Source organism: Tauraco erythrolophus, chromosome 1, assembly GCF_009769465.1.
Source record: "Tauraco erythrolophus isolate bTauEry1 chromosome 1, bTauEry1.pri, whole genome shotgun sequence".
Classification (NCBI taxonomy): domain Eukaryota; kingdom Metazoa; phylum Chordata; class Aves; order Musophagiformes; family Musophagidae; genus Tauraco; species Tauraco erythrolophus.
The window spans coordinates 128460694-128487048 of NC_141465.1; the positions used below are offsets into that span (position 1 = coordinate 128460694).

General features: G+C 39.5%; 1 protein-coding gene across 3 annotated transcripts in view; it reads right to left on the reverse strand.

The window, feature by feature from the left end:
- TMEM135 (transmembrane protein 135) overlaps positions 1-26355 on the reverse strand; it is a 193631-nt gene that overhangs the window by 16510 nt on the left and 150766 nt on the right. For all 3 annotated transcript variants that reach the window (XM_086614349.1, XM_086614331.1, XM_086614338.1), the window contains 2 exons: positions 2497-2538; positions 944-1090 (listed from right to left, as the gene is read on the reverse strand). In XM_086614349.1, coding sequence (XP_086470475.1) covers positions 944-1090; positions 2497-2538 — 189 coding nt within the window. The remainder of the gene's footprint in view (positions 1-943; positions 1091-2496; positions 2539-26355) is intronic.

A 26355-nucleotide genomic window follows, 5' to 3' on the forward strand; every position in this document is an offset into this window, starting at 1 on the left:
CATGTGATGTAGGTCACTTCATTTTTGTTCGTTATCTGAGCAAATAAGATAAGCCACTACTTTGAGAACACAACGCACTTGGAAAACTTGCTTCTCTCCTGCATGTCGGCAGGTAAAGACCTGGTCATAAAACTGCTCTTGGAGAGGTCAATGGAAGTGAAGATTGATAAATGTGGTACGATCAGACCCCTAGTCCATCTTTTATTCCATCTTCCCTGTAAATGGATAATTCCTCGTGGTACCCAACGTGCCGGAAGCAGACAAATCAAGCACAGCAGAAGTACACCATCTGAACATATTAGCCTGACAAGCTATCTGATTTCTTTAAGCTCATACCAAAGGACAATAAATTGGATCCTGTAGATCAGGAGGGAACCTCTCTTACCTAGCTTCAGATGTCTAGATCTGACCTTGTGCAAAACAGTTTTAGACTCCCTCTTTGCTCCGGAATTTCCTATCTCCTGACAGAAGAGGCAGGCCAGGTGCTACCGACCCTGTTCTTAGGCAGTTCTCCTTTATGCAATACAGGGATGTCGTCACCAAAAAGATGATGTTATGGTCACTTAAGGTGATCTAAGTAAGGTCTGCTGCTGTGCAAATTCCCCTCCTTAATATCACGACTAGCACCAGCAGAACCATGCCATGAGCTGGTTTTGCTGAGAACTGCAGAAAAAGCAACCAGCGCTCTGCCACTCAGAATTGATCGAACTTACTCTCCCTCGTTAGACAACTGCACGTTGCAAGTCACTGCTATGACATATAGGTCTTAAATTGTGCTGCCATTAAAGTTCATTGTTTGTCACTGCTAACTACCCAGTGAAAATGAAATGCAAACCACTTAAATGTGAAGCAAAAGTATTATAAAACTTTGTCAAATACAATGTAGTAAACCATTAAAATGAGCTAAGTAAGAATGATTCTTTTTTTTTTGTCTTCGACTCACACTTTGTCCATGAGCTTTTTTGTTAGAGCCAGTATGTTCATCGGCTGTGGTATTTTTTCACAGTGCTTTATCTTTTTATCTATTTTTGAAAATGCTGCTTCAGGTGAAAACGAATGAGTGGGGATTTCTTCTTTCCCTACAATGAATCTGAAAGAAAAACACAAAACAACAATTAGACAAATACCTCAAAGAAATACAAAAAGTCCAGTATAAGTCTCTAAGACAAACTTGAAGTTACCCACAGGTCTGCAAAAGAAAATCCATCCTATACAGCTGCGAAATCTTGTATCTCTTTGAAAAGATCACTCCATCGTGATGTATTTAAACTTCAGATAATGGTCTCAATTGCCTCCAGCAAAATGAGGTTACATAAAGGTTGATGATTATTATAATATTTTTATAAAATATCTGTTTTGTAAAATCTTCAAAATGTTTTCACTCCCACCAAGAGCATCAACCTTGTTTTGCTTGGCTTCATCTTCAGCCCTTTTTCTTCACTCAGAAGTTGATACTGTCAATATACTCGTTCATCATAGGTGTAAAATTACAGTAAATCAAGGGCAAGGGAGGTCATAATGGCAAGATGTTTCCTAATACTTTACACTATAACCCAAATTACACTGGACTGTGGCAGTCTTGCTGAGGGAGAAGAAGGTATAAAAACTTTGTCATCTGGTATGTGACTGAATCTCCCAGTAAAATGGTGATTTCGGAAAGCACTTTTCTGCACGTTGCCACAGGAGCATTTCATGTCCAGGTTTCTGGACTATAGACTAAATTATTTAACTACTGGCACCTTCTATCAAATTCCACATCTGTTTCAGAGCTGCAAACTCTAGAATATTTTCTACTAACAACAGCACTTCTGTCTTGCTTGACTCCAGCTCTTCACCTGTGAGTTGACATTGTCCATGCACTGGACAATGCCTGAATGGCAGACAGGTAGTAGAGCATATAAAGAGATAAGAAAAACCTGTCTTTGTACTTCTGACATGAGACACGAAGATGGGAGAACTTTGTATAAATACACAAATGTAACACCAGAGAGTCCCACTGAAAAGCAAATTCTAGAAGAGCCTGGACTACTAGGGCAGACACAAGGCTTAGTAGCACATTTAGGATTTCTCAAATGGATATGCTACAAGATCATGTTTTATTTGGGTGCTGGTCACAAGACTGCTACTGTATTCATTCAACGTTTTGTAAATACAGCAAATAATCCCCAGATCAAAACACAGCAGCCGTTTGCTTCCAGGAGAATATCAGGAATCATGAATCCCAGTTTTAGAACAAGAAAAGATTAACGCTGCTTCAAAAACGTGCAACCATACGTCTGCGTTTCCTTTCAGTAACAGTCTCAAGTATGAAAAGATTCCTCTCTTGCCAGCATATTACGCTTTCTTCAAAGTATGCTGCATACCCCAAAAGTTGGAAAAGTTTTACAACAGTTTGATTTTTCTTAGGAATCTCCTTCTCATACAATGCAGCTGCCACTGTTCGCGATTCCTCAAAATCTTCGCTTTAAGCTACGTACTCACAGAAACTTTACTTACTTTAGTGCAGAGTACGTAAATCCTTTCAAGCCATCTTTGCACCTGAAACACAAAAACAACATTTTTTTTCTATAATGAGCTGCTTGCAATACAATGTAAAGTGTTATGGATCAAACACTACGTAGAAGGGCTGCGGATGAACACCAGCTTTTCATTAACGGAAAACAGCACGTCTGTAACAACTCTGTGGCTATCCCTGACTTCAAAGTTGTCACCACAGCCTTGGGACATCTCAGAAACAAAGGGCACAGCATATAAATGCCAGCGCTTCTTTTATCCAAACTAAGAATGAAGAAATTTGTAAAAGATGGTGACAGAACCATGGGGGTGACAATGGAAGATTTCATACGACAAAGAGTTTTGCTTTATGGAAAAGAAGGCATGATGAGATTTATAAAACATGAATGTTACTGCAAGGAGAGAAAAGAGGGTTGGACCTGATAAAATACCCAACCTCTTGTGAAGAGCTGGAGGGAATAGATATTCTGACTTTGAGATAAATTGCCCTACTTTGCACAGTGCTGATCTCAGCAGCTCATTACTTTAAGATGACTCTTAATCTGAAAGTCCCGGTTATTCAATTATATAGTGGTTGTTCTGATCCAGAACTTGATTATATACATCCTCCCTTACAGACTATAGGGTTCTTCGTGTGAATAATGACCACAGTAAAAAGTCCATAATTGGTTATGAAAGATGTAAGGTATTGACTTTTTTTCTATCTGGGATACAATGAAAGGAGCTGAAGCCTGCAGCTGCTACAGATTCTTCCCAGAAGACTTCTCAGTGCCATATTGGTAGGAAAGTGAAGTGTAGATACTTGTTTTTTTTTTCCCTTTTTTAATAGAATTGCACGAGGAATACGTGATGGTAACAATGCATTCCTGACACAATTCATAAAGCACAACCTAGTAACTTATCAACAGCATCATTTCAAGACCACATTTACTCTAAGAATCTCCCAGAAGGCATCATGTGTGGTCAACTCGCGCTAGCGATGGCTGGATACACATGAACAGCAGGAAGAATGAAACAAGGTGAAAGACATTCACAGCTCAAGAGGGTCTTACTTTGTCCTGGCAGGTGAGTGCCTGGTGTGGTGCTGGTAAGACGTCACAGCATTAAATGCTCCTGGGAAACTCTTCCCAAGGGTATGGCCTTCAACTCCTATGTTTCCAAGGACTTGGTTTTGCCACCATGTGTGCAGTGCTAAGTAAGTACCAGGCACATTTACAGACAGCACCAGAAAATTCATCCTAAAGAGTTTCTCTTCTAAAACCATTGCACCTAAAATATTGACCATGTATGTATGACCTATAGGAGTTCAAGGTAAACACGTACAAATAAAATTTCTCACTGTATCGTTAACTAATATAGAACTTTACAACCAAAGATGTGCAAACATTTTACTTTTTATGATTCTTTACCTATGGAATTCAGAAGCTGAAAATTTTTACGGCACTTTTACAGAAAGATGGACTGAAAGATGGATTGAAAAAATTGGTGAGTGACAGACTGAAACAAACAAAATCAGCTTTGCCCAGAGATCACATGATACCACCATGGTCCCATATCATGAGTTTGATTTTAAACCTCCAAACTGTAAGATAAATACCTTTTGAGTTAAGGGCATTTAACACTTACATCTGCAAGCTGCCAGCTCAAGAATAGGGCCTTAGTTTCTAATTTTCTTTTCCAGTAAATTAAAACCATAAACTAACTGAAACAAAAACATGCATATATGTGTTTCTAGAATAATACCAGAACAGAAAAGTGATCGGTGTGAGCATGATGATGTTTTTGCCTTAATCATTCCAGTGCAACCGCATTTTGAGTTGCAAACGTTCAATTATTCCTTTCTCGCACCAGCAGATGTCCCTCCCCCACCAGTGCTCAGACGGACCGACCCGACTGATGCCATCCTCCAATTCCTCAACTTTCAACCCTCCTCAAATATATTGTCAGTCAAACCCTTTCTTCGACAATATTGAAAATCAGAAGACATCTGCATCACTGAAAGAGAAAACAGCATGCCAATCCCCTACTCACTTCTCCAAGAAAGATGAAAAAGATTTTTAATGCCTATTCTCATTACACAATTTAAGTTAATTCTATGCAATAAGTATTTGGTGCAACAGAATTTTATTAGTTATTCTTATTTTTCTTATTCTATTAGTTATTCTATAGAGTTACAGAGCTACAGCTATGAATCACTCTGCAAAATGCATCCAAATTAAATACATAGTTCAATATGGAAGTAACGCTAAAGATACAATTCCATTTTTTTCCCATCAGCTTCCTAATTCTTTTAATTATAACACAGTATAAAAGGGCAATTTAAGTTCTTGAACAGAACTTAATTCATGCTGCTTGTCGTCTAGCATGTCTTGTGTAAAGTCGTTATGCAAAACTAATGGGTATGTGGAAATACTGTGTATTAAGGGTTTCCTAGAGAAACAATACTTTCAGTCAAGAGTAATTTGCACTGTAACTTCCCCTTCTCTGACATGACAATTTTGCTCTTACAACTGAAGCAGCAACCAACAACAAAACTGGTAATCTAATATTTGGCTTTAAATCATGAATTCAGTATATTAAAGGCTTCACAATACTTGTCTAGAGATTGAAATTGCCTTATTTATTCACTCACAGGTACACAGCACTAGCAGCAAAAAAACCCACTCTACACGCTGACTCCAGACACACTTCTTTTTGCGGGGGGCACAACAAAAAGCCATGCAGAGACAGTTTGGAGACGTGACAACTTCAGTGACCGACCTCTACGGAGACTGCTGAGGTCCAACAATAGCTGCACATTGCACGTTTCATGAACCCCCAGCTGCTAATAACTGAACTAAGACTAATGATTTGCTTCATACAGCCACTAATTGGTAATAATAATGCCACTGCTAATTGGTAATAATAACTTTTACTCAATGCTTCAGTGCTCAAGGGGTGAAAAAGTCTGCGCTCTGCTGCTGACCCCTGCGAGCCATTCAAGCTGCAAACGAGCACATTGCATGTGCCCAGTGCCGCGGATACCCCTGAGACGGAAAAAAATCTCAACAGGGTATTATAAGCTTGATTTTAGGGTATTATTTCACCTAGAAGGGCCAAGATAATGGATCAGTTCTATACTATTAGAGGTATAGAATCACAGAATGGGTTGGAAGGCACCTCAAAGATCATCTAGTTCTAACTTCCCTGCCATGGGCAGGGACACTCTCCACTACACCATGTTGCTCAAAGTCTCAACCAGTCTGGTCTTGAACACTTCCAGGGATGGGGCATCCACAACATCTCTGGGCAACCTGTTCCAGTGCCTCACCACCCTCATAGTGAAGAATTTCTTCCTTATATCTAATCTAAATCTCCCCTCTTTCAGTTTAAATCTGTTGCCCCTTGTCTTATCCCTACATGCCCTTGTAAAAAATCCCTCTCCAACTTTCACACAAGCCCTTTTCAGGTACTAGAAGACTGCTATAAGAACACCCTGGAACCTCCTCTTCTCCAGGCAAAGAGAAGGCATTTGGTGTAGCTCACCTCTGCTACCATTCCCACCACCCTGAACGTCCCAAGGACAGAATCCCAAACCACAGGAGGGCGGCACTGGTTTTTGCTCAGTGAGCAATAATTTAAAAGGCACATAATCTGGTTACATTTTCCCATCAGAGGGGAATTTGTCCCTGGTACAAAGCCAGTGGCACCAGCGACTGTGCCAGCTGTCCCTGCTGGGCACTGCGTACCTAATCAGCCAGCAGAAATGTTCTGCTCTGCTCCAGCTCGGCTTCGGCCAGAGTTGTGCTTGGAGCTGGAGGAGCAGAAGAATGAAGGAGCCATAGCAATAAATCTGGGTTCTCCAAATTCCCCTGCTGGGACAATTTTGGCACATGACCAAACAGGGTCGATTTTAATAGCACATATTTATAACGTACATTTAACTTACGGCCACACACATTTATTTTTTCATAAAGAAAACAGCAGAAGTGGAATAGAGCCAAGCCTTGATACTAACTGTACTTCCAACAAGACACGAACTAACTCCAATTATTTATGTTTGTGTATGTAAGGAGGTGCTGTTCATGAGCTTACACTACTCTCCCTCCATCCTGTGGGAAGGAGAAGTTCCCACACTGAACTGTAAGGCTGGATGCCAGCAATTATGTTTTGGGGTTTTTTATGAGTATGCCTTGTCACAAGTCTTCTAAAGATTTTCTCCATAACTAATTGATATACCCTGTGCAAGAAGCCTACTCAGGAAACGAGTCACTTTTCACTCACGGAACTGGTAAGGGGAAAGCAGCTCACAGCAACAACATATGCCATGTTTAACAACATTCCCATATTGCTTATGTTATCCTTCGGGGTAAGAGCAAATTAGAAACTCCTATATGCAGAGCACTCATTATGGCCACGTGGGAAGGAAACACTGCAAGCACAGGACATGTGTTGGCACAGAACTGCAGCACATCTGCCCGTAAAGACTGACCAGGGGCAGGGGGGACCACACTTCCGAGTTAAGGTGTCTTGGTTTATGGAGAAGGGAAGATCGTGGTGATGAAACGTGACTGTGTCTGAATACATTGGTTACATCCATTGGTATTCAATCCCTTGCTATTAGGAATTAAAGGCTCCTTTGTGAACTGTGCTCACCTCTAGAGGATAATCCATTTTCTGTTTTAAGCTACTTAGAGACGTTACTACATCTTCCTCCTTCGCTTTTCCTATCCTTCATTCCTCGTCTTCTCCCCCATATTAACAGCAACAGGTGTCACTGTTCTGAGATGACTTCTGTGTCCATTTCTTTTCTTCCTTTTCCATATCCTCTTTTGCTCTTTCTTCATAGAATCATAGAATGGTTAGGGTTGGAAGGGACCTCAAAGATCATCTAGATTGACTTCCTGCAAGTCAATCTCCTATTTTGTATTTCCCCCAATCTGTCCTCTAAATGTTATTCTCAATAGCTTTTTTTCTTAAAAAAAAATTAAAATCCATCAGTAGTTTCTCCACACCTCCTCATGGTCTGACACTTTCCACCACGCTAATCAAGTGAGTTGTAACTACGAGATTGAAAGAGCAGAATAAGCACCACTGAAAAACAGTTCTATAAAGAAATTCATGACTCAGGGACACACTGAGAATCAGAGAAATGGAAGAACTAGTTCAAGCTCAGTTCTAAGTCATTTTGAGACTTACTTGTCTATGTGGTGACTGCAACATAGAATCATAGAATCATAGAATGGTTAGGGTTGGAAGGGACCTTAAAGATCATCTAGTTCCAACCCCCCTGCCATGGGCAGAGAAATCCTCCTCTACACCAGGTTGCCTAAAGCCTCATCCAACCTGGCCTTGAACACTTCCAGGGATGGGGCAGACACAACTTCTCTGGGCAACCTGTTCCACTGCCTCACCACCCTCAATGTAAAAATTTCTTCCTTATATCTAACCGAAATCTGCCCTCTTTCAGTTTGAATTCATTGCCCCTTGTCCTATCACTACACGCCCTTGTAAAAAGTCCCTCTCCAGCTTTCCTGTAGGCCCCCTTCAGGTACTGGAAAGCTGCAATAAGATCACCCCGGAGCCTTCTCTTCTCCAGGCTGAACAGCCCCAACTCTCTCAGCCTGTCTCCATAGCAGAGGTGCTCCAGCCCTCGGATCATCTTCGTGGCCCTCCTCTGGACTTGCTCCAGTAGCTCCATGTCCTTCTTATGTTGGGGACTCCAGAGCTGAACACAGTATTCTAGGTGGGGTCTCACGAGAGCAGAGTAGAGGGGCATAAAATCACATTTTGGAAATATCAGTTTTCCAAAAGGCTCTGTGAATCAAGAACAATTTCAAACCAGTAAGACCTTCCTCACTGATGTAACTACGTAGAAAATGTTAATTTAAAGTGAAGTATTTTGTCTCTCTGGATATAAAATAAGAGCTAACCCAGTCAAGTCTGGTAAGACAAAGGAAATTGAAACCAAAGGTTGTTCAGAAATGTGTACCACTAGTATTTTTCTCAGGGGAAGAACACACATTTTCATTTTTAAGATATAATTTCTAAAACTTATGATCAATCGTGCCGCAAAATCTATTTTGACATGTCATTACTTAGCTGTGGTGAACTTTCCAACTATCTGAACAGTATCTAGATCCTTCTCAGTGACCAAAGAAGAACATGATTATTGTGCTAATCCTAATGTCCAAATCTAACAAGCTATCAGTGGTTTATGACAAGGCCACAAAAAGACATTTTGGTCCTCATTTAGATATACCTATGGGAAACTGGATCCTAAAAATCTTTGTAGATATGGCAATACAATAGTCTTGTGACTTCAGGAGCTACTCACGACCTTCATATCAGCTTAAAAACACAAATACTCTGCTTATATATTTTCCTACCGGGAACAAAACACATCAAATCTGAAATTGCAGCACCTTACTTGGAAGCAGAGAGGCATTTAGATTCCTTTGGATCAAACCCTCTACTTGCGACTGAGTAGCATCTAAACACAAAGGAGCTTTCTTTCCAGATCTACAGCTACACGCGGTGCAGAAGATCAAAACATGGGAAGTTTCCTTCGTACATGGCTAGGTTGCTTTAAAATGGAAGATTTAACGAGACTTTTTTTTGCTTTCTCTTTTGTAATTAAGGCCATTTCAACTAATTACCTTTATTTGTATCTTAGTAAAGACATTGAAACTTGCATATCTCACAAAGATAACTCAACCCCAAAAGAATATCCATATTTCAAACTAAGTTATGGTCCCTTCTACAGATGTGCAGACATTTTTCTCCATTTATCCAGACAGAAAAGTATCACTAAGAGACTGTGCTGGATTGATGTAAAGGAGTTCTGGTGGCAGGAGAGGGGATTTGCTCCCTGTGACCTCCCTGGTTTTGGAACTGGGTCAGGGGGGGCGGAAGGGGGCGGGGGGAAGGTGTTGTTTTTAAGATCTGGCTTTGTTTCCTTTTTTTATCCTCTCAAGTAACTGTTTTTGTTTGTCCTTATCCTTTTAAGTAACTGTTAATAAATTGCTTTGCTTTGAGAAACCGGTCTGTTTTGCCCAGGACCATGGTTGGTGGGTGCTCCTTCTCTGTTCTTGTCTCGACCCTCAGACCTTTTATTATATTTTTTCTCCTCTCCACTTTACTGGAGAAGGAGTGAGAGAGCGGCTGTGTGGAGTTTAGTTGCCGGATCGGCCTAAACCACGACAGAGACATCGAACAATCATCATATCAAGGCACCTGGAAATGCAGATCTGTTCCATGCACCAGCTGCTGTTAACTTTCACATCTCCCCCAATATCAAACCTAAGTCCCTCCTTCGTGCTATGTCTCCAGATCCCAACTTTTCCTGGATGACGTAGGAGCAGGAATAACCACCCACTTTCCCCTCTTTCTCCTTCTTTGCCAGGACTGGAATGGAAAAACTGATGGAAAACCTTTTCTTTCCCTCCTCTCATCAAGGATCGGGAAGGAGGACCCATCCCGTTGGACCACAAAACCCCAGAAGAACCAGTGACAGCTGCAGACAGAGACCATGTCACCACTGCACTCAGAGCTGCATTCTCCAAGACTTATTAGGATCATGAGGCACAACTTTTGACTTGTGTGGAGGAAATCCAGAGGCAAATTTAAGTGAAAGAAGGATTTACACTCACATTCGTTCTCCTCTGAATTTCCCCTTTTCTGGATTAAACATTTATTTTCTTTCTATTCTTCCTCACAGGTCTTACCTATTCAATCCAGGATTATGAAAAAAGTTATAAGGAGTATTTGTAACAACAAAAAAACCCTAATCTTGTACCCCACAGACAACACATAGCTTTCAGAAGACATGTCAGAAATCAGATTAGAAATAACTAAAGTCAGAAGAGTTGTAGCAGAAACTCTCATAAAATTTATACTTCAAACTACTAAATGTGCAATGCAGCTGGGATCAAAATACTACGAAAAGACTCATTGCTTGTGTTTCCAAATCAGATCAATAGTTTAATGTTTGTGTGTTTAAACACAAAGTGAAAGAATGTATCCATGACATTTCTTTTAGCTGTTCAAGTATAAAATGATCTTTTGAAAAAGCTACGTTTTTGTAACTATTACATGCAGTGAATATAAAACTGTATTTTAAAAAAAAGTAAATAAACAAACTAAGAGCAAGTAGGGAGAAAATTCGAGAAGGGCAAAAGATGCACAGTAGAGCATGTACATAATTTTTTTTCTAGACCTATACTGAATGCATCATTTACAGTACTTGGAAAGAAAGAGCGAATGGAGATGATAAACAGTGTAGTCAACAGTGAACTACGGTCCCATTAAGCTTTCATGTAAATCCAGGGAATTACATTTTTGAAGACAAATTCTGCAATTTTGGCAAGAATGTGACACGGCAATTGAAAAGAAAGCTGTTTCTACTGAAGTCAAATTACGATACTGGATTCAGAGTTGTAAACCAAAGCTGTTATCAATCAACACTTCACATCTGATTGCTAATCAAGTTCTGCGTGTTACTGCCAAATATGAAATCAGATTTCCAGCGATGTTAATCATTCTGCTACTTACAACACTCTCGTTTCTTCAGAGATTAGTGCCTCCTGAAATGTGCATTTTTGAGTAAACAGAATTCCTCTCAAAAGATTTTAAAAGCACATAAAAAATTACTTTTCATTATTTTAGCTGGATGCAGCCTTTCAATGTCTTTGTGTAGCAACAATGCTGTGCTGTGGGCTCAAGAGCAGCAACTGAGTCACTCAGATGGCCGCGTTCCCTTCTCAAAGCCCTTCATCAAAGCCCCTGCCTCACACAGCTAAGAGAAGAATCCAACATCAATTAAAAGAGCTGACTAAACAATGAAGTTAAGGCTTTATCTCCTCAGTTCAATTGTTTTTTTGAATTTTGGAAAGTGACATCATTTTTCCACTACCCAATTTTAACCTTTTTCTTACAAATGTTTTATCAAAAAAAATGGAACCTACTGCTAAAGCAAAACCCACACACTCTCTCCAAATCAGGCACAGAACAAAAATAGGAAATGGCAAAAATAAAAAAAAAACCAAAACTGAAGGCATGAAGATGGGAAGTCAAATTGCCTCTTGGGGCATGAAGACGGCGAGAACTGTACCTTGACACGTGCACAAAACCACGTCCACCTCTGCGGTGGAGGTTGCGCCGATGCTGTTTAATTGTTGTTAGAACAATGAGAACAGACAGTTTATCAACAAAGGGACACGCTGTCATGAGATTAAAAAGCAAATGATCTTGAATTCATAGCGGGTTTGGCTCAGGTTAAATAATGGGGGCACCTGCAGCAATTCTGTCTTACACGGAGACCAGTGCTAAATTTATCTACTGCCAAATTCTCCTCTGGCTTTGTCGACTGGCTCTTTGCAATTGAGGGGGGAAAAAAAAAAAGAAAAAAAAAGAAAAAAAAAGAAAAAAAAAGAAAAAATTAAAAAAAAAGAGGCTAAGCTTGTTGGAACCGTTTTCTGTAAACATACTTCATGCTATTTGCAGGTTATTCAGAACTTCAGTACTTTAGTTAGCTAAACCTCTCTCATAGAGATTCATTATTAATTCAAGTATTCAAGAGAAATGGAAGCAATATTTGTTTTCCGCAAACAATCCCATAATTGGATTTGAGGGAAATGTTTGGCTATTTGCTTTGTTTCAATTTGGGAAAAATGTGATTACAAGGAGATAATCCACTTCTATTTTCGTATTATATTACCCATATCGCTGACATTTAATAAAATGGACATATATAATCAGAATAAACCTAGAATGAAATGAAAAGCTATAAAAAGATTTTAAAGAAATTAATCATTCTGAATATGCCCAGGCCGTTGTCGATTTAGGTTACAGAGTGAAAGCAACACACGCCTTTTAGATCAGTGAGTTATTACTTCTGATGACTTGACTTGAAGCGGTATTTTCACTCTGTTACACAAAAATATTCTTAATTGCCTAAAATGCAGAACGTTGCCGAAATCACCGAGACTGTTACAACTAGGTATTGAGCCATAAGCATTAGGATGGTTGCTACACTCAAGCTAATGACCGTGTTACAAAGTTTGTTGAAACGTAAACTTTTATTTCTGGCTCTATAATATTTCTTTGTGATGACTGCTCCATGCAGATTTACCCGCTTACCAGGAGTTTACACACATATCATGACACTGTGCTGTGTAGGCATGCCTCTGAGGTTTGTAAGTATCATAGGAAGTCTTGAAAATACATTAAAACCCTCAAACTGTCCTCAAAGAACCACAGGGTAAATAAAGTATTTGTGCACAGCCTCGAAAAACACTATTTTGAGAACCAAATTTCAGTGCTACCACAAAAATTCGCTCCTAAGTAACTCCCTTGCTGGCTTATACTCTAGCAAAGGACCAAATTTTGCTCTAGCATAGTTTTACCTTAAATTACTACAGTGCTGTTCAAATAGATCATATTTTTAGTGCTGCACTTCCAGGTGCAGTATTTGAAACAGAAAATTGCATCCCCCTCAAAAAAGAAGATGAGAGACTGGTCATGAAACTTGGACAAAGTCCAAGTGTATAGGTCCCAGTCAGAGAGTGTCATCTCTGCGATGGACTTCTGGTTCTTTCTTATTCGAATAATCACATAAACGTGGCTTCTAACATCTGTAATGTTTCCAATTTTGATTTTTTACAACAAACAACTTTAAAAAAAATAAATTAATTCCATACCATGAACGTGTGCAATCACCCAGATAAAACACAAAATCGCTCCAAAAACATGAAGGGGAAAGAAATTAGTTAATTATGTAACATAGAATACTTTCTGCAATTAATTAATTTAACCAAGTGAAAGAACATGGCATTCACTAAAATAACCTTCCAAAAATTATTGCCGGGAAGTTAACTGCTACTGATATCATAGTTTACACGAACAATAAAACCTCTCACAATAATTTCGTTCTGCAAATATACCAGGAGCATGTACAACTGCTACGCAGAGACAGGATCAAAGCCCTGCCAACTCCTACCACTATCGTGAGAGTGCCACCATGTCTGGACTCCACCACAGTGTCCCGGCTCTTGGGCTTCTCGAAATTATCAACTTTCTTTATCTGATTTTCACAGGGTAATTTCTAGTATCTCCAAGATGCAAAGCAAGAACACGTGAATTGAACCAAGGATATCAGAAAAGTCCAATGCATACGTGTTGGCATCTCGCAATAGATAAAAAAAACCCGGGGGGGGGAGGCATTGTGGTGGGTTTTTTGAGGTTGGAGTGTTGTTTTTTCAAATTTCGAGATTGGAAACACTGCCCAAATTTCCATTACTTTTCATCTATACAGAGAGCTCTGGAGACTTGCTAACTCCTTTGCACTCACACACTAAGAGAAAGAAAAAATCAGAATCAACATCAATCAAAGAAATATCAGCCCCGTATTCCAAGCTGGGGAAGGGAGTTATGTCACAGGGATATTACGATGAGCATTTTTTGTACTTCTCTTACGGAGCACAGAAATTACAGCAGGCACCTGAGAGAATGCACCCACTTCACAAGCACAATATAGTGTGACTGTATCACTGAAAAATAACATCAGAAAACTTCTGCTGCTTTTCTAATCCAGTCTATATATATAAATTATATGTTGTTGTTCTGCAGTGCGATATGCTAAATATGTATGTAATTACATGGTTCCCCATTTCTAGAATGCTCCATCGAAACATACATCTCCACACAACTGATGTTCCTTTTCCTAAAACATGTGATTAATCAAGTATTTAAGGGCCACTGATCAGATTTCAGCACAGTGGTGATGTTGCCAGTGACGTCTGATACTGGGAATGGGGCTTTGGACTTTAAACTATGCCTTGTTTCACGTCCATCCAATTTCTTATAAAAGTCAAAAAAGATTTAAATGCAAAACACCCCTCGACAATTCGCAAAAAAGCAGAAAACACAACAGGTAAAGACACTTCAGCAAGTTTCAAGCTGTGTCAACCCGGGTATAAGTACTATAAAAATCATAAAAATCAATATCCGTAAAAAGATGTCATTTTACTCCCTGTCCTTTCAATAGTTATCCAAAAGTATAATGATATACTATCCTGATGCAACTTTGGGAGCTAGAAGTAATACCCGCTTTAGTAGGAATAAGATGATGTAAGTGGAGAAAGCAAATGGCACTGTGTTCAGAGCCTCTGTTCGCCTTTGAAAAAAAATTTATAGGGAATGATAAACATTTTAAATAGCTCACAAATTAGATGCAGGCGAGTATTATTAACCCCAGTCCAGTTTGTGAGATTTTAAAGAACAATTAGCTTCTCTCACTATTTCTCATCTATTTTAAACTTCTGTTACCTTCACCTAGCTGAGACAGAAAACATGTGACACTACACCAGGAAGTCAGAACCTAAATGTAAGCATGTAAATTTACTTAACAAGGTAAATAAGCGACACCGACAAAACAGAAACAAGCCACCCAGAACTACTGGCTAACATCACCTAAATGAAGACATGTCAGAACCTCTAAGGTAGAGCCGAAGCTTGTTTCAAGCCTACCAGTCAAAAGTCTGAATCCAAACCATTTGCACATGCGAACATATCACAAAAGTCGTAGAGAAATAAGGTCAGAAAATCCTTGATGACTTGACTCATTTTACACTGTCAAGCACAGCCACCATCAAACTCTGCATCTTTTGACTACATTCAAAACTGATCCAGTAGCAGGGAACAAAAAATAACATGGAAGTTCTCAAGTAATATATACAATAAAAAGCAAAAATACAAGAATATTTTCTTTTTCTTCCAGACTTTTTCTTGTTTTCTTGCAACGTATGAAGTATGGGGTCAGTTTCTACGGGAAGTTATTGCTGGTAAAGATGAGGATCTTCTCTTTATCAAGGAGGGTTGTCAGGTGCCCTAAAAGAGTACCGCACTGGGGTGCCTTGCTACTCAACACATCCTTACTCCAGTCCCCCAGAACCAGTCCTTCTGAAGGCAACTCTTTTGAGGGTACATTCACCTGACCAAAGCAGTCTCCCACGGAGCTATCTACCGAGTTAGCTGGGAACACGAGCTGAAGCACTCCTGTCCGTGTCACTGTCATACAATGACCAGGTGAGTTGGTCCTACCAAGGAAAGCAATGATTAAACTGCTCCTGGAAATGGGGCTAGCACTGCATGGCCCAACTGTGCCACGGAAACCTAACAGGTCAATGGAAATGAACTTCTGTGTCTCCATCAAAATCCACTTCACGCAAAATTAACATGTCACTGGAAAATCATGAAAGTTGGTCTTTTGTAATAGACAAGGCCTAACTGTTGCTATTTCGGGAGGAAAAATCCTGTTCCGCCTTAAATTCAGGGTAAGCATGGGTAATCAGCATAACTAATAGCATACTTGTGATGTGTTCGCATCTGCTTTTGTCGACTACTAAATATGTAGCATAATCTTCATCTTCCTGGCAGCGAGTCATCTCATTTCTAGAGAAGGACAGTTACAGACTATGAGCCACCAATGTGACTGCAGTAGTGAAAAAGCTAACGTAACTTCGGGATGCTTTAGACAAGTTATTTTTAGTAAAGAAAAAGTTCAACAATAAATATCATACTGTCTGGGAAAGGAGGAATTAGACAAAACTGCAATTCAACTGGCTGCCTTAAGGATGAAGGTGCCTACTGTGAGAAACCATCACAAATAAACAGACATTGTAAGCACTTGGAAGACAATCACGAGGACACGTGTAACAATCAACACACACTTGTTAAAAAAAAATCCCCAACAAAACCCACAACCCTTTTAACACTGGGCAATGTTTTGTGACTGGAGATGAAAAGGAGTATGTATCACACACTACTGACTTGATTCGGGCGTTGGACCCTGAAGCACGTGACGTCTTCTTTTAAAAACAATCAGGGAAGCATAATCTAATGGAAGCTATCTAGAATGAGTACAAAACTGGTTAGACAAAGAGTAGTGAGAAAGCAGTTATCAACGGCTTCCTGACAAACTGGAAGGACATACTAAGTGGTACTTCACAAGGACCACTCCTGGATGTCTGCCACTCAATAATTTCTGTAGCGAGAGAGGTGACAGAACAAAAACTGTATATGCCTATTACATCTGCAGATAATATGAAGCAGAAAAGGGCTACAAGTGGAAGAGAAAGCCTACAAGAGGCTCAGAAAAAACAGAATGCTGCTCATCGATTGCATCGCATTTGCAGAAACAATCAACTACACAAACATAGGAGAAGATTTGAGGAGGGTCAAAAAGCAAAAGCCACTCTGGGATGTGGAAGAAAGGTTACAATCTGCAAAACACTGAACTAATTCTCTTGCTTTATCAGGTTTACCAGATGAAATAAATTGTCTTATGCATCACACTTTAAGATGGAATCATTTCAGGGCTACCAGAATAGAGCAATGAAACTTATTTGTATGGAAAGTTTGAAATAACTGGGGAAGAAAGAAGAAGAGGGGACAAGCGTAGAGGGAGACAAGGAAAGAAGATGCCGGGAAGAGGTGCTAAACGTTTACTACTTAAGTTTGCTACAAAGTGAAGGGAATAATCTTTTTCCTTCAATGTTTGTGGTGGACAGAAGAAAAAGTAATTGACCAAAGCTGCATCAAGATATATCCAGATAAGACACTCAAAAAATCTTGTGATAAAAATGGCTAAGAATAGGAATAGATTGTTTATGGATGTCATGGACTCTCCATTACTAGAGATTTTAAAGAAAAAGTTAGTCAGATATTCGATGTGAATAGATGAAGTGATGACTCCTTAAGGTACAGGTAAAATTAAACAATCTCTCGTGATTTCTTTAAGTCCTTTTGTTCTAGATAAAGAGACAGAAAAGTTTAGGTAACGCTTAACTTGAATGTTCTCTAATATTCAAAGCTTAAACCAACTACAGGACCTTATTAAGGGCAGGTAAGGAAAAGTGGAGATGCTCCAGAGCTGTTCTGAAGGTTTCTTTGTCCTAATAACAGAGAAGTTCACTGCAGTGAATGAGGATCCAGAAGGGACTCTCACTCTGAAAGCACTGTTCTACCTAGGTCAGCCCTTGGTTCCTTCAGCTGATAAAAGCCTAAAAGAAATACTAAATAAGAGCAAGAAAATAAGATCTTAACTTTGAATTCACCTGTTTCTTGTTAGAATTTTCTTTCACTTCTAATGTTGAAGTCAAAAATGTAGCCATTTGTCCTCCTTGAATAAAATTCGTGTTGTCCTCATTTTAAATTTAGACAGCAAGCTCAGCTTACTTTGCTGTCCCTGAAAACATGAAGTCAAATAAAAATGGTGTGGCAAACAAACATTCATGTGGCTGCAATGCCAGAAGGTCTGGGAACAGAAGGTGATGGATTGTGTTTGTTACAGCAAAGTAAAAGGTCAGTTTTGGAGCTTAACTTCACAAAGAGGTGTTGCCCAGTGCCTCTCAGGTATGGGTTAACAGAAGAGGCACAACGAGGTGGTAAATCCATATGGCTACAATACACATGTGGAGGAGTGACACAACTGTGAAACACAACCAAGGGACATCTGCTGAAGGGCCAAAAAGCACATCTGCCACTACTCCTGTGTTCGATAAAAATGTACAACCAGTAGGAATTAACTGTTCTACTTGCTTCTGCCAGGCACTTTTCCAAAGTCAACATTCAGTGAGAAACGATGTCAACCGTGACTGATAGACCAAGGACTCTGAGCATGAAGACATGGGCTGTGCTTGTGCCCATCCAGGTTAAGCAGGTCACCCTTTTTCTCCTTTCACTGTGAATTTTCTCGTATGGAGTGCTTCAGGAGACATTTTCTGTCCCAATCTTGCTTCTGAGATGCAAGATCCCTTTATAAGATAGTAATAAAAATAAATAAATAAACAAATAACAGATATTTCCAGTGACACGGCCCTTTAGTTCTGTTACAGACCACAAGATGTAGCAAACCAAAGAAAGAGCGAAATCCGCAAAGGCACATTTTGGCACACCGGACCTGCTAACACTACACGTTTTAGCAGGAACAGAAGAAAATCAGTGGACAAAGGATGTGCACCATGAACTACTCCTTCAGTTCTGACAGCTTTCCAGAGAAAAAGTTCCGTTTACAGCAATATCCAGGACATTTGGACTGTCTTCTCCAGGGGATTACATTTCTCCATCTATCCATCCCCAGGCCAGAACATGCCTATTTTCTAACTGCACCTGATGCTGACTCACAAACTGCTCTGGATGCTGCAAAGCCATGAAAGCAGATTAGACAAGGCTGCTTAGTTTTTAATTTGCAGTAATTTGCTGGAGACAAATCCAAGTTCTACTTGCATGTTCCTGGTGTTTTTTTACCACTTTAATATACTCATCAATGTTACATAAACAATTTTACAAACATCATATAGCAGATGGTAATTCCTGGACCTATACCATTTTGAGTATTTAGAATAAAGTTACAAAATGTACTTCATGCAGAAGTCAATTGTGGAAAAAATTATTATGTTTTCCAAATTTCACTTGTAATCCAAGAAGTAACTACAGCAGTAGCTTTACATCAGTACGACAACCACGAGTCAACAAAATTACGTTTAAATTGGGCAAGTTACTATTAAATATGTGTCTCAGGCAGTGAGTACCATCTGCACATTCAGCCTACAAATTACTTACTGAAGTTTAATTTTGTCCATTATCTTCACCTGGCTATTGGCACACAACATTGTCTAAGAATAATATTATACATGTTTCACCCAAGAGATACTAATACTTGAAGGTAAAAAAAAAATAAAAATTTGTAGAAGTGGAGAAAATTAAAGGCTTATGAAATTAGGTAATCATATGAATGTGCAGATTCATGGTAATCTTTAAATATATACTCAAAAAGACAAGTCTTTAAATTTAAAAACTAAAAATAAATTGCTCTTCAATAGGATTTAGGAAACCTACGGCACTTGTGAAGAGACGATTAGAACTATAATCAACCAAGAGCTGACGTTTTCCAAAAAAAATGTGAAGAAGCCATGTTTTGAAATGATGTGTTTCAGTCTACAATACTGAGAATAAGGAAAGGATTCATGGCGAGGATTAGGATGCTACAAATCATATGGAACATATGAATAGGAGTCTGTTTCCATGTATCAATAGGGGTTTAATTTCTGAATGAGAAGCTTAAGCAAGGGCACATTCTTTTGTAAAACATCCCACGGGTTTCCTAGAATACACAGACTTGGTAACATCCTCAGTTCTAACTTTACTTAATAGGTTCTTATAAATCTGCTATCAACATTTCATTTAATGCTTAAAACATTACAAGACTGCAATTGATTTTCAAGGAAGAAAATTAAAAAAAAACAAATAAAGTACGTGATAGATAGAAAATGAAATTCTCCCATTTTAAAAAGAAAAGTTCATGAAGAAGAACTGGTTGTAACCTCCCAAAGTTTGACTGCTATCTGAAACCAAAATTTCCCAGGGAAAAAAAAAAAAAAACAAACAACAACAACAAAAAACAACCAAAAAAAACCCAAAAAAACCCTCAAACAGCTGGAAACCATCCTAGAGATACAAAAGAAATCACTTGTGAGTGAATTCCACACTCAAAAGCCCTAATCAGTACTCTATACAAGCAAAAAACCAAACAAAATCCAGAAGGAACATTAACATCCCTGATAACTGGTGTCTACTAATTGCAGAGCATCAGGACAGCTTCAATAGGAAAACAGAGATTGAATAGGATACTCCGATAAATCTACTCCTCTCAAACACTCCACACGGTATTCTTGACCCTGTAGGTCACAACCTTTTGCTCCCAAGTCACTCATGCGAAGGGGGATAAAGAGGTTTAGCCCCTTCTACTAAATCCTTGTAATTATTTGTTACAATTTTAAGTCAGCTTACATTATATACACAGTAATTTGGTGAATCACACACGCCCTTTTCAAATGAAAATACAATAGACGAAATGGATGCAATTTAAAAACCTTTAAGGTAGCCCAAAACTTTGCAAGTTTAATTACCTTTATATTTAGCTGGCAAGAATTCAGTGTAGTAGGTAAAATTAGATATAATAGTGTCCAATTATGCCTAAACCAAACAAATGTGAATTCTTTCACAATCAAAGGGCATTAGAAATTTATTTAAAGCTTAAATCTACAATAAAAATGGGCAAAACACACACTGACCACAACTGGGTATGAAAACCAGGGTACCATCAGACCATCAGATAGCAGCAAAGTCAAAAATAAATCTTTGCATAGTCAGTTTTTATTCTCAAATTTCACATCACTAACAGTTTGCAGTCAAATATAATATTTCTTTTATGGTGTAATTTGGGTGAAATCTGCCAAATGCACTGTATAAAAAAGATTACTTCACCTTATGAATCACTTTTCATCAACATACTTTTAAACGCAGCTGTGAAACTTTTGTTCTCGAGAAAAACAACAATTTTACATTGTTGATTTATCTCTGACAGAAGAAAGGGTGGAGTTTGAGGATTTGGGATGTTTTCTTTTTTGTATTCATTTACTTGTTCAGAATATTAAGTATTTATTTCATAAATATATTTCAAAATACATAAAACTGTGCATTTTTATCTTGCAAAACAACATTATACAGCAATCAGTGATGAATGTGTTTCATGTCGTCCTTGCAAAAAATTGACCTGTGAAATGTAGCCAAGCGAGTTTTAAGGGAGAAAGTTCCACCTCCAGTCCAGAGGATCAGAGTTCTGAACTTCATTAGGGAGTATATTTTAGCTGTAATTCTAATCCTACTAGTAATGGTGAGGTCTAAACCCCCTAGAGACATGTGCTCTTCAAGGGCCGTATCTTGTAGCACAGGCAGAGTCATAGAATCACAGAAGGTATGGGTTGGAAGAGACCTTAAAGATCATCTAGTTCCAACCCCCCTGCCATGGGCAGAGAAATCCTCCACTACACCAGGTTGCCCAAAGCCTCATCCAACCTGGCCTTGAACACTTCCAGGGATGGGGCATCCACAACTTCTCTGGGCAACCTGTTCCAGTGCCTCACCACCCTCAATGTAAAAAATTTCTTCCTTAGATCTAATCGAAATCTCCCTTCTTTCAGTTTGAATTCATTGCCCCTTGTCCTATCACTACACGCCCTTGTAAAAAGTCCCTCTCCAGCTTTCCTGTAGGCCCCCTTTAAGTACGGGAAGGCTGCAATAAGATCACCCCAGAGCCTTCTCTTCTCCAGGCTGAACAGTCCAAACTCTCTCAGCCTGTCTTCATAGCAGAGGTGCTCCAGCCCTCGGATCATCTTCCTGGCCCTCCTCTGGACTCACTTCAGCAGCTCCATGTCCTTCTTGTGTTGGGGACTCCAGAGCTGAATGCAGTATTCCAGGTGGGGGTCTCACAAGAGCAGAGACTCCACCTGGAATGCCTTGAAGCTACAGAATATTTGTCTGGTCAAGTCACTGAGGCTCCACAGAGCCCTCCTCTGCATTCTAAATTGGTCATACACACGTTATATCTCTCGATCAAACTGGACCATTTTCTTTTATCTAGAATATGCCCCAGATCTTCCTATGCCTTGCAAACGGATGACACGAGTTGCAGAACGCTCTTCCTCCTGCAGAAGATACATCAAGAGGTTCCGTAGTGTCAGTGTCAACTAAGACGACTGAGTAACTCTGCACCTCTGCATTAAACCTGCTGGTTTGCCAGGACAGGGTTCCACGTGTTAAGAAATTGTGAGGAGGAAAAGGATGTGCGCTCAAGAGCTGCTGACATTTTGCATAATAAGACAGACGATGAACAAAAGACATCTTCTCTCTTCTCGCAAATTTATCATGCACTCTTCAAGGATTCGGATTCTCTTACAGGACACTAATGTTGCCCAGCCTTTTTTGTTTGAGGTTTGTATAAAAGGTTTTTCTGTTGTCCCATCAATATGGAATTTGCATGGTTGCAAACAGTACCTTAACTTTAAAATTGATATTGAAATGCTGTTCCAAATTAATTTAAATTAACAATTAACAATATTCATCAACTTTTTGCTCTGATACCTCAAAGCATGCCAAAGGTTTTGATACCAGATAATTCCAGGCAACACAATTATTTATTCATTCAATGATCCAAATCTGAACTAAACATTTTGTGAGCTCAAGAAATGATACCTTCCACCACTAGACATAGCCATAGAAATTTTTTCTCACATTTAAATACAACTAAACTATATTCTTTTAACGAAGATCACACTTCATCACAGAAGACAGCAAACAGGACTGCTCCCTGTTTTCCCTCCCCCGGGCCGACATGGGGAAGACTGTATTCTCCTTCTGTAAACTCCTTCTTTTATAGCTCCCTGATTAGAAGCAGCGTTTAAGAGGTGAAGATGACCTTAGGTGTGCTTTCAGCATTGGGCTGAATTTCAATCAGAGAAAGAACTTTTTTGTTCCTCAATGAAATAAAAAATAGTATAGCATTTTCTGTATGTTTTTCATGGAGCTGAATTATTTTTATGAGAGGGTCAGTCAATTCTTGAATTAATTTGGCATCCTGAGTCATGTTTTCATGTCCTGTACAACTTAGATTTTGAGTATCTGCATACACATAGCATTTTATTGCTATTTACCTAACTTGTTAGCATGTCATAGCACATCATCGTTAACTTCTCTCCCGTCAAGTTTATTTTTAAAGAGGAATTTTTGTTCTCTTCTATTAATAAGTTGTTGGGTGTTTTTTAAAGTAAGCTATATTGAGAAGGGTGCACATAAAGAGTTATGTCTTTTTAAAGACAGGAAAAATAACAAAACTTTTAAATGCCATTTATTATTGACCACACAAGTTTTAAGGCGTTTTGATCATCCACAGTCAATTCTCTAGTTATCGATAAACAACAGGGGAGCAGTAAAGTTGTTTAAAAATAGTTAGGTTAATGAGGTTTTGTTTCTTTCATTAACAGTTAAACCAACAAGTTCTTCCAGGAGCAAACAAATCCACTGAGCCTGATTTCCTAGCGATTTGCACAGCAAACATATTCCATGAGTGTAGCACCCTCATGTGCTCTCTGGGGTCTACAAAGGACCAAGTTCACTCAGGAGTCAGTGGTCACCAGTCTACACAGCTGCTTAGTTTCATGAAAAAAAGCAGAATTTTCTGTATCTTTGGGACCTTTATGCTCTTGCAGCTATGACAGAACCTGCGTCTGGGGTTCAAAGGTTTCCAGGAAGGAGATGGGCAGAAAGACAAGACAGTGCTCTTGCAAACATCCCTCCTCCTTTGGGAACCTGGAGAAACCCAGCTGCAGGGTCAGAATTTCACTTGACAAATATACATGAGGTTTTGCAGTTATCTCCCCCGACAGAAACGCTGTCTGTTAAAAGACTAACGTGAAAAAGATACACTTAAGAAAAACAAACTCTCCCTGCAGCTTATCTCTGTCACATCTCGTCATCTGTTTTTGAGGGAAGCTTCTATTAGCATATGTTCACAATATGATTTTCAGAAGTTGCATATTAAATTCAATCCACTACGTTTTGAAATGGAGACTCTCATAAATCACTTTTTACCCTTTTTTTTTTCCTCAGACTGCCTCACTCTGTAGGCACAAAGCAGCTTAATTTTGAATTCACGGTGATTCGAAAATCACACCATTAATTGCTCAAAAACTCATTAAATGAGCAATTTTAAAACTTAGATGAGACATGTTTCTAAACAGATACACCACAACTACAGTGATTTGTCATAACGAGGTGCCTCCTCTTTTGAAAAACATTCAAAGAAACACCACGAAATGACACAAAGCAATAAAAACTGCAATAGTTTCTTTGCCACAAATTTCCTAAACCCATGCTTTAATAGAGTACGATAATTTGGGGTCCAAGTAGAATCATAGAATCGTTAGGGCTGGAAGGGACCTTCAAAGGTCATCTAGTCCAACCCCCCTGCAACAAACAGGGATATCTCCAACTAGATCAGGTTGCTCAGGGCCTCATCCAACCGGGCCTTGAACGTCTCCAGGGATGGAGCATCCACCACCTCTCTGGGCAACCTGTTCCAGTGTTCTACAACTCTCATGGTAAAAAATTTTTTCCTAATATCCAACCTGAATCTACCTCCCTCTATTTTAAAACCATTACCCCTTGTCCTATCACAACTGGCCCTCCTGAACAGCCTCTCCCCATCTTTCTTGTAGGCCCCCTTGAGGTACTGGAAGACCGCTATAAGGTCACCCCGGAGCCTCCTCTTCTCCAGGCTGAACAGCCCCAACTCTTTCAGCCTGTCCTCATAGGAAAGGTGCTCCAGCCCTCTTATCATCTTCGTGGCCCTCCTCTGGACCCTCTCCAACTGGTCCATGTCCTTCTTATGTTGGGGACTCCAGAACTGGACACAATACTCCAAGTGAGGTCTCACGAGGGCAGAGTAGAGGGGGAGAATCACCTCCCTTGACCTGCTGGCCACGCTCCTCTTGATGCAGCCCAGGACGCGGTTGGCCTTCTGGGCCGCAAGAGCACATTGCCGGCTCATATTGAGCTTCTCGTCCACCAGTACTCCCAAGTCCTTCTCCTCAGGGCTGCTCACGATCCATTCTCCGCCCAGTCTGTATTTGTGCCTGGGATTGCCATGACCCAGATGTAGGACCTTGCACTTGGCCTGGTTAAACTTCATGAGGTTGGTACGGGCCCACCTCTCCAGCCTGTCGAGGTCCCTCTGGATGGCATCCCTCCCTTCCAGCGTGTCGAAAGTACCTTATGAAAAAACCTACACTCCATAACACATCTATGCAAAACACTAACTGGGGATGTATATATAAACTACATTATAAACTAAATATCATCTACATTATAAATTACTCTTTAGGCTTTCCCAGTTCCCAGTATTAGTTTGAAAATTAAAACATCACACCAGCTTGCACACCAATGTCTAAAGGTACAAATTAATCTATATCTAGAAAGAACTATTGCTTTACTGGCAAAAATGTACTTATTTCTCCTGGATGGGTCCTGACGAAATTTCAGAAACTATGAGAGAAAGGAAAATTTGCTGTTTGATGCTGTTCCTTGTTTATATTATTTGGAAACACTTTTGCTGGAAGTTAGATGAGCTGAGAAAGAGCACATTAGCTGCTGCAGCATTAACCACGTAGTCACAACACAAAAGCAAACATCATAAAGAACATTTCCTACTTGCAGACAAATGCAGAATTAAATGGGAATCTAGGTGAATCAGTAAAGCATAAAGATTTTGGATATTCACATTTTCCTAATTTTTCAATGAGATTCCCGATACGCGAGAAATCTACCCTTTCTTCCTGCTGCTGTTTTTTAAAATGGAGAATATATGGTGGCCCACTCTGCCATCCCACATGGCATGACAAAAAGCTGTGGAATTTTACTGAGCTTTGAGTCATGAGTCACAATCACCCATGATATACATACATATATTTACACAGATACACACATATTTTCATCTTGTCCTCTAGCAGAGGTACATATCCTCAAGGGTGAAATTTCTGCTAGATTCCATGTCCAGACTGTGGCAACACTGAGACATGGTTGGAAAGAGATTGTATTGCAGGATCATGTCCATTGTATTGTAGGATCATGCTCATTTTTGTTCTTGAGTGATTAAATGTAATTATCCCAGGAGTAAGCAAATGTAATCCTCAGCAAGGAATGCTACATTTCTGATGCACGAATCTGCTGTGATGTTACTCAGTTGAATCCATTTAGATTTAAGAGATGTAAAACGCAACTTCAGATCTGGGTGGTCTGTCTAATGTCCACGAACATATGAATTAGTTCATCTTCAAAACAATATATTTCTGATTTCTTTTCCTCAACTACCAAATTACATCCACTTTTGCAATAAAATCACAGGGTAGCATCTGACAATACTGTTCCTTTACATATACTGCTGGGTATATCACCGATACCCACGTG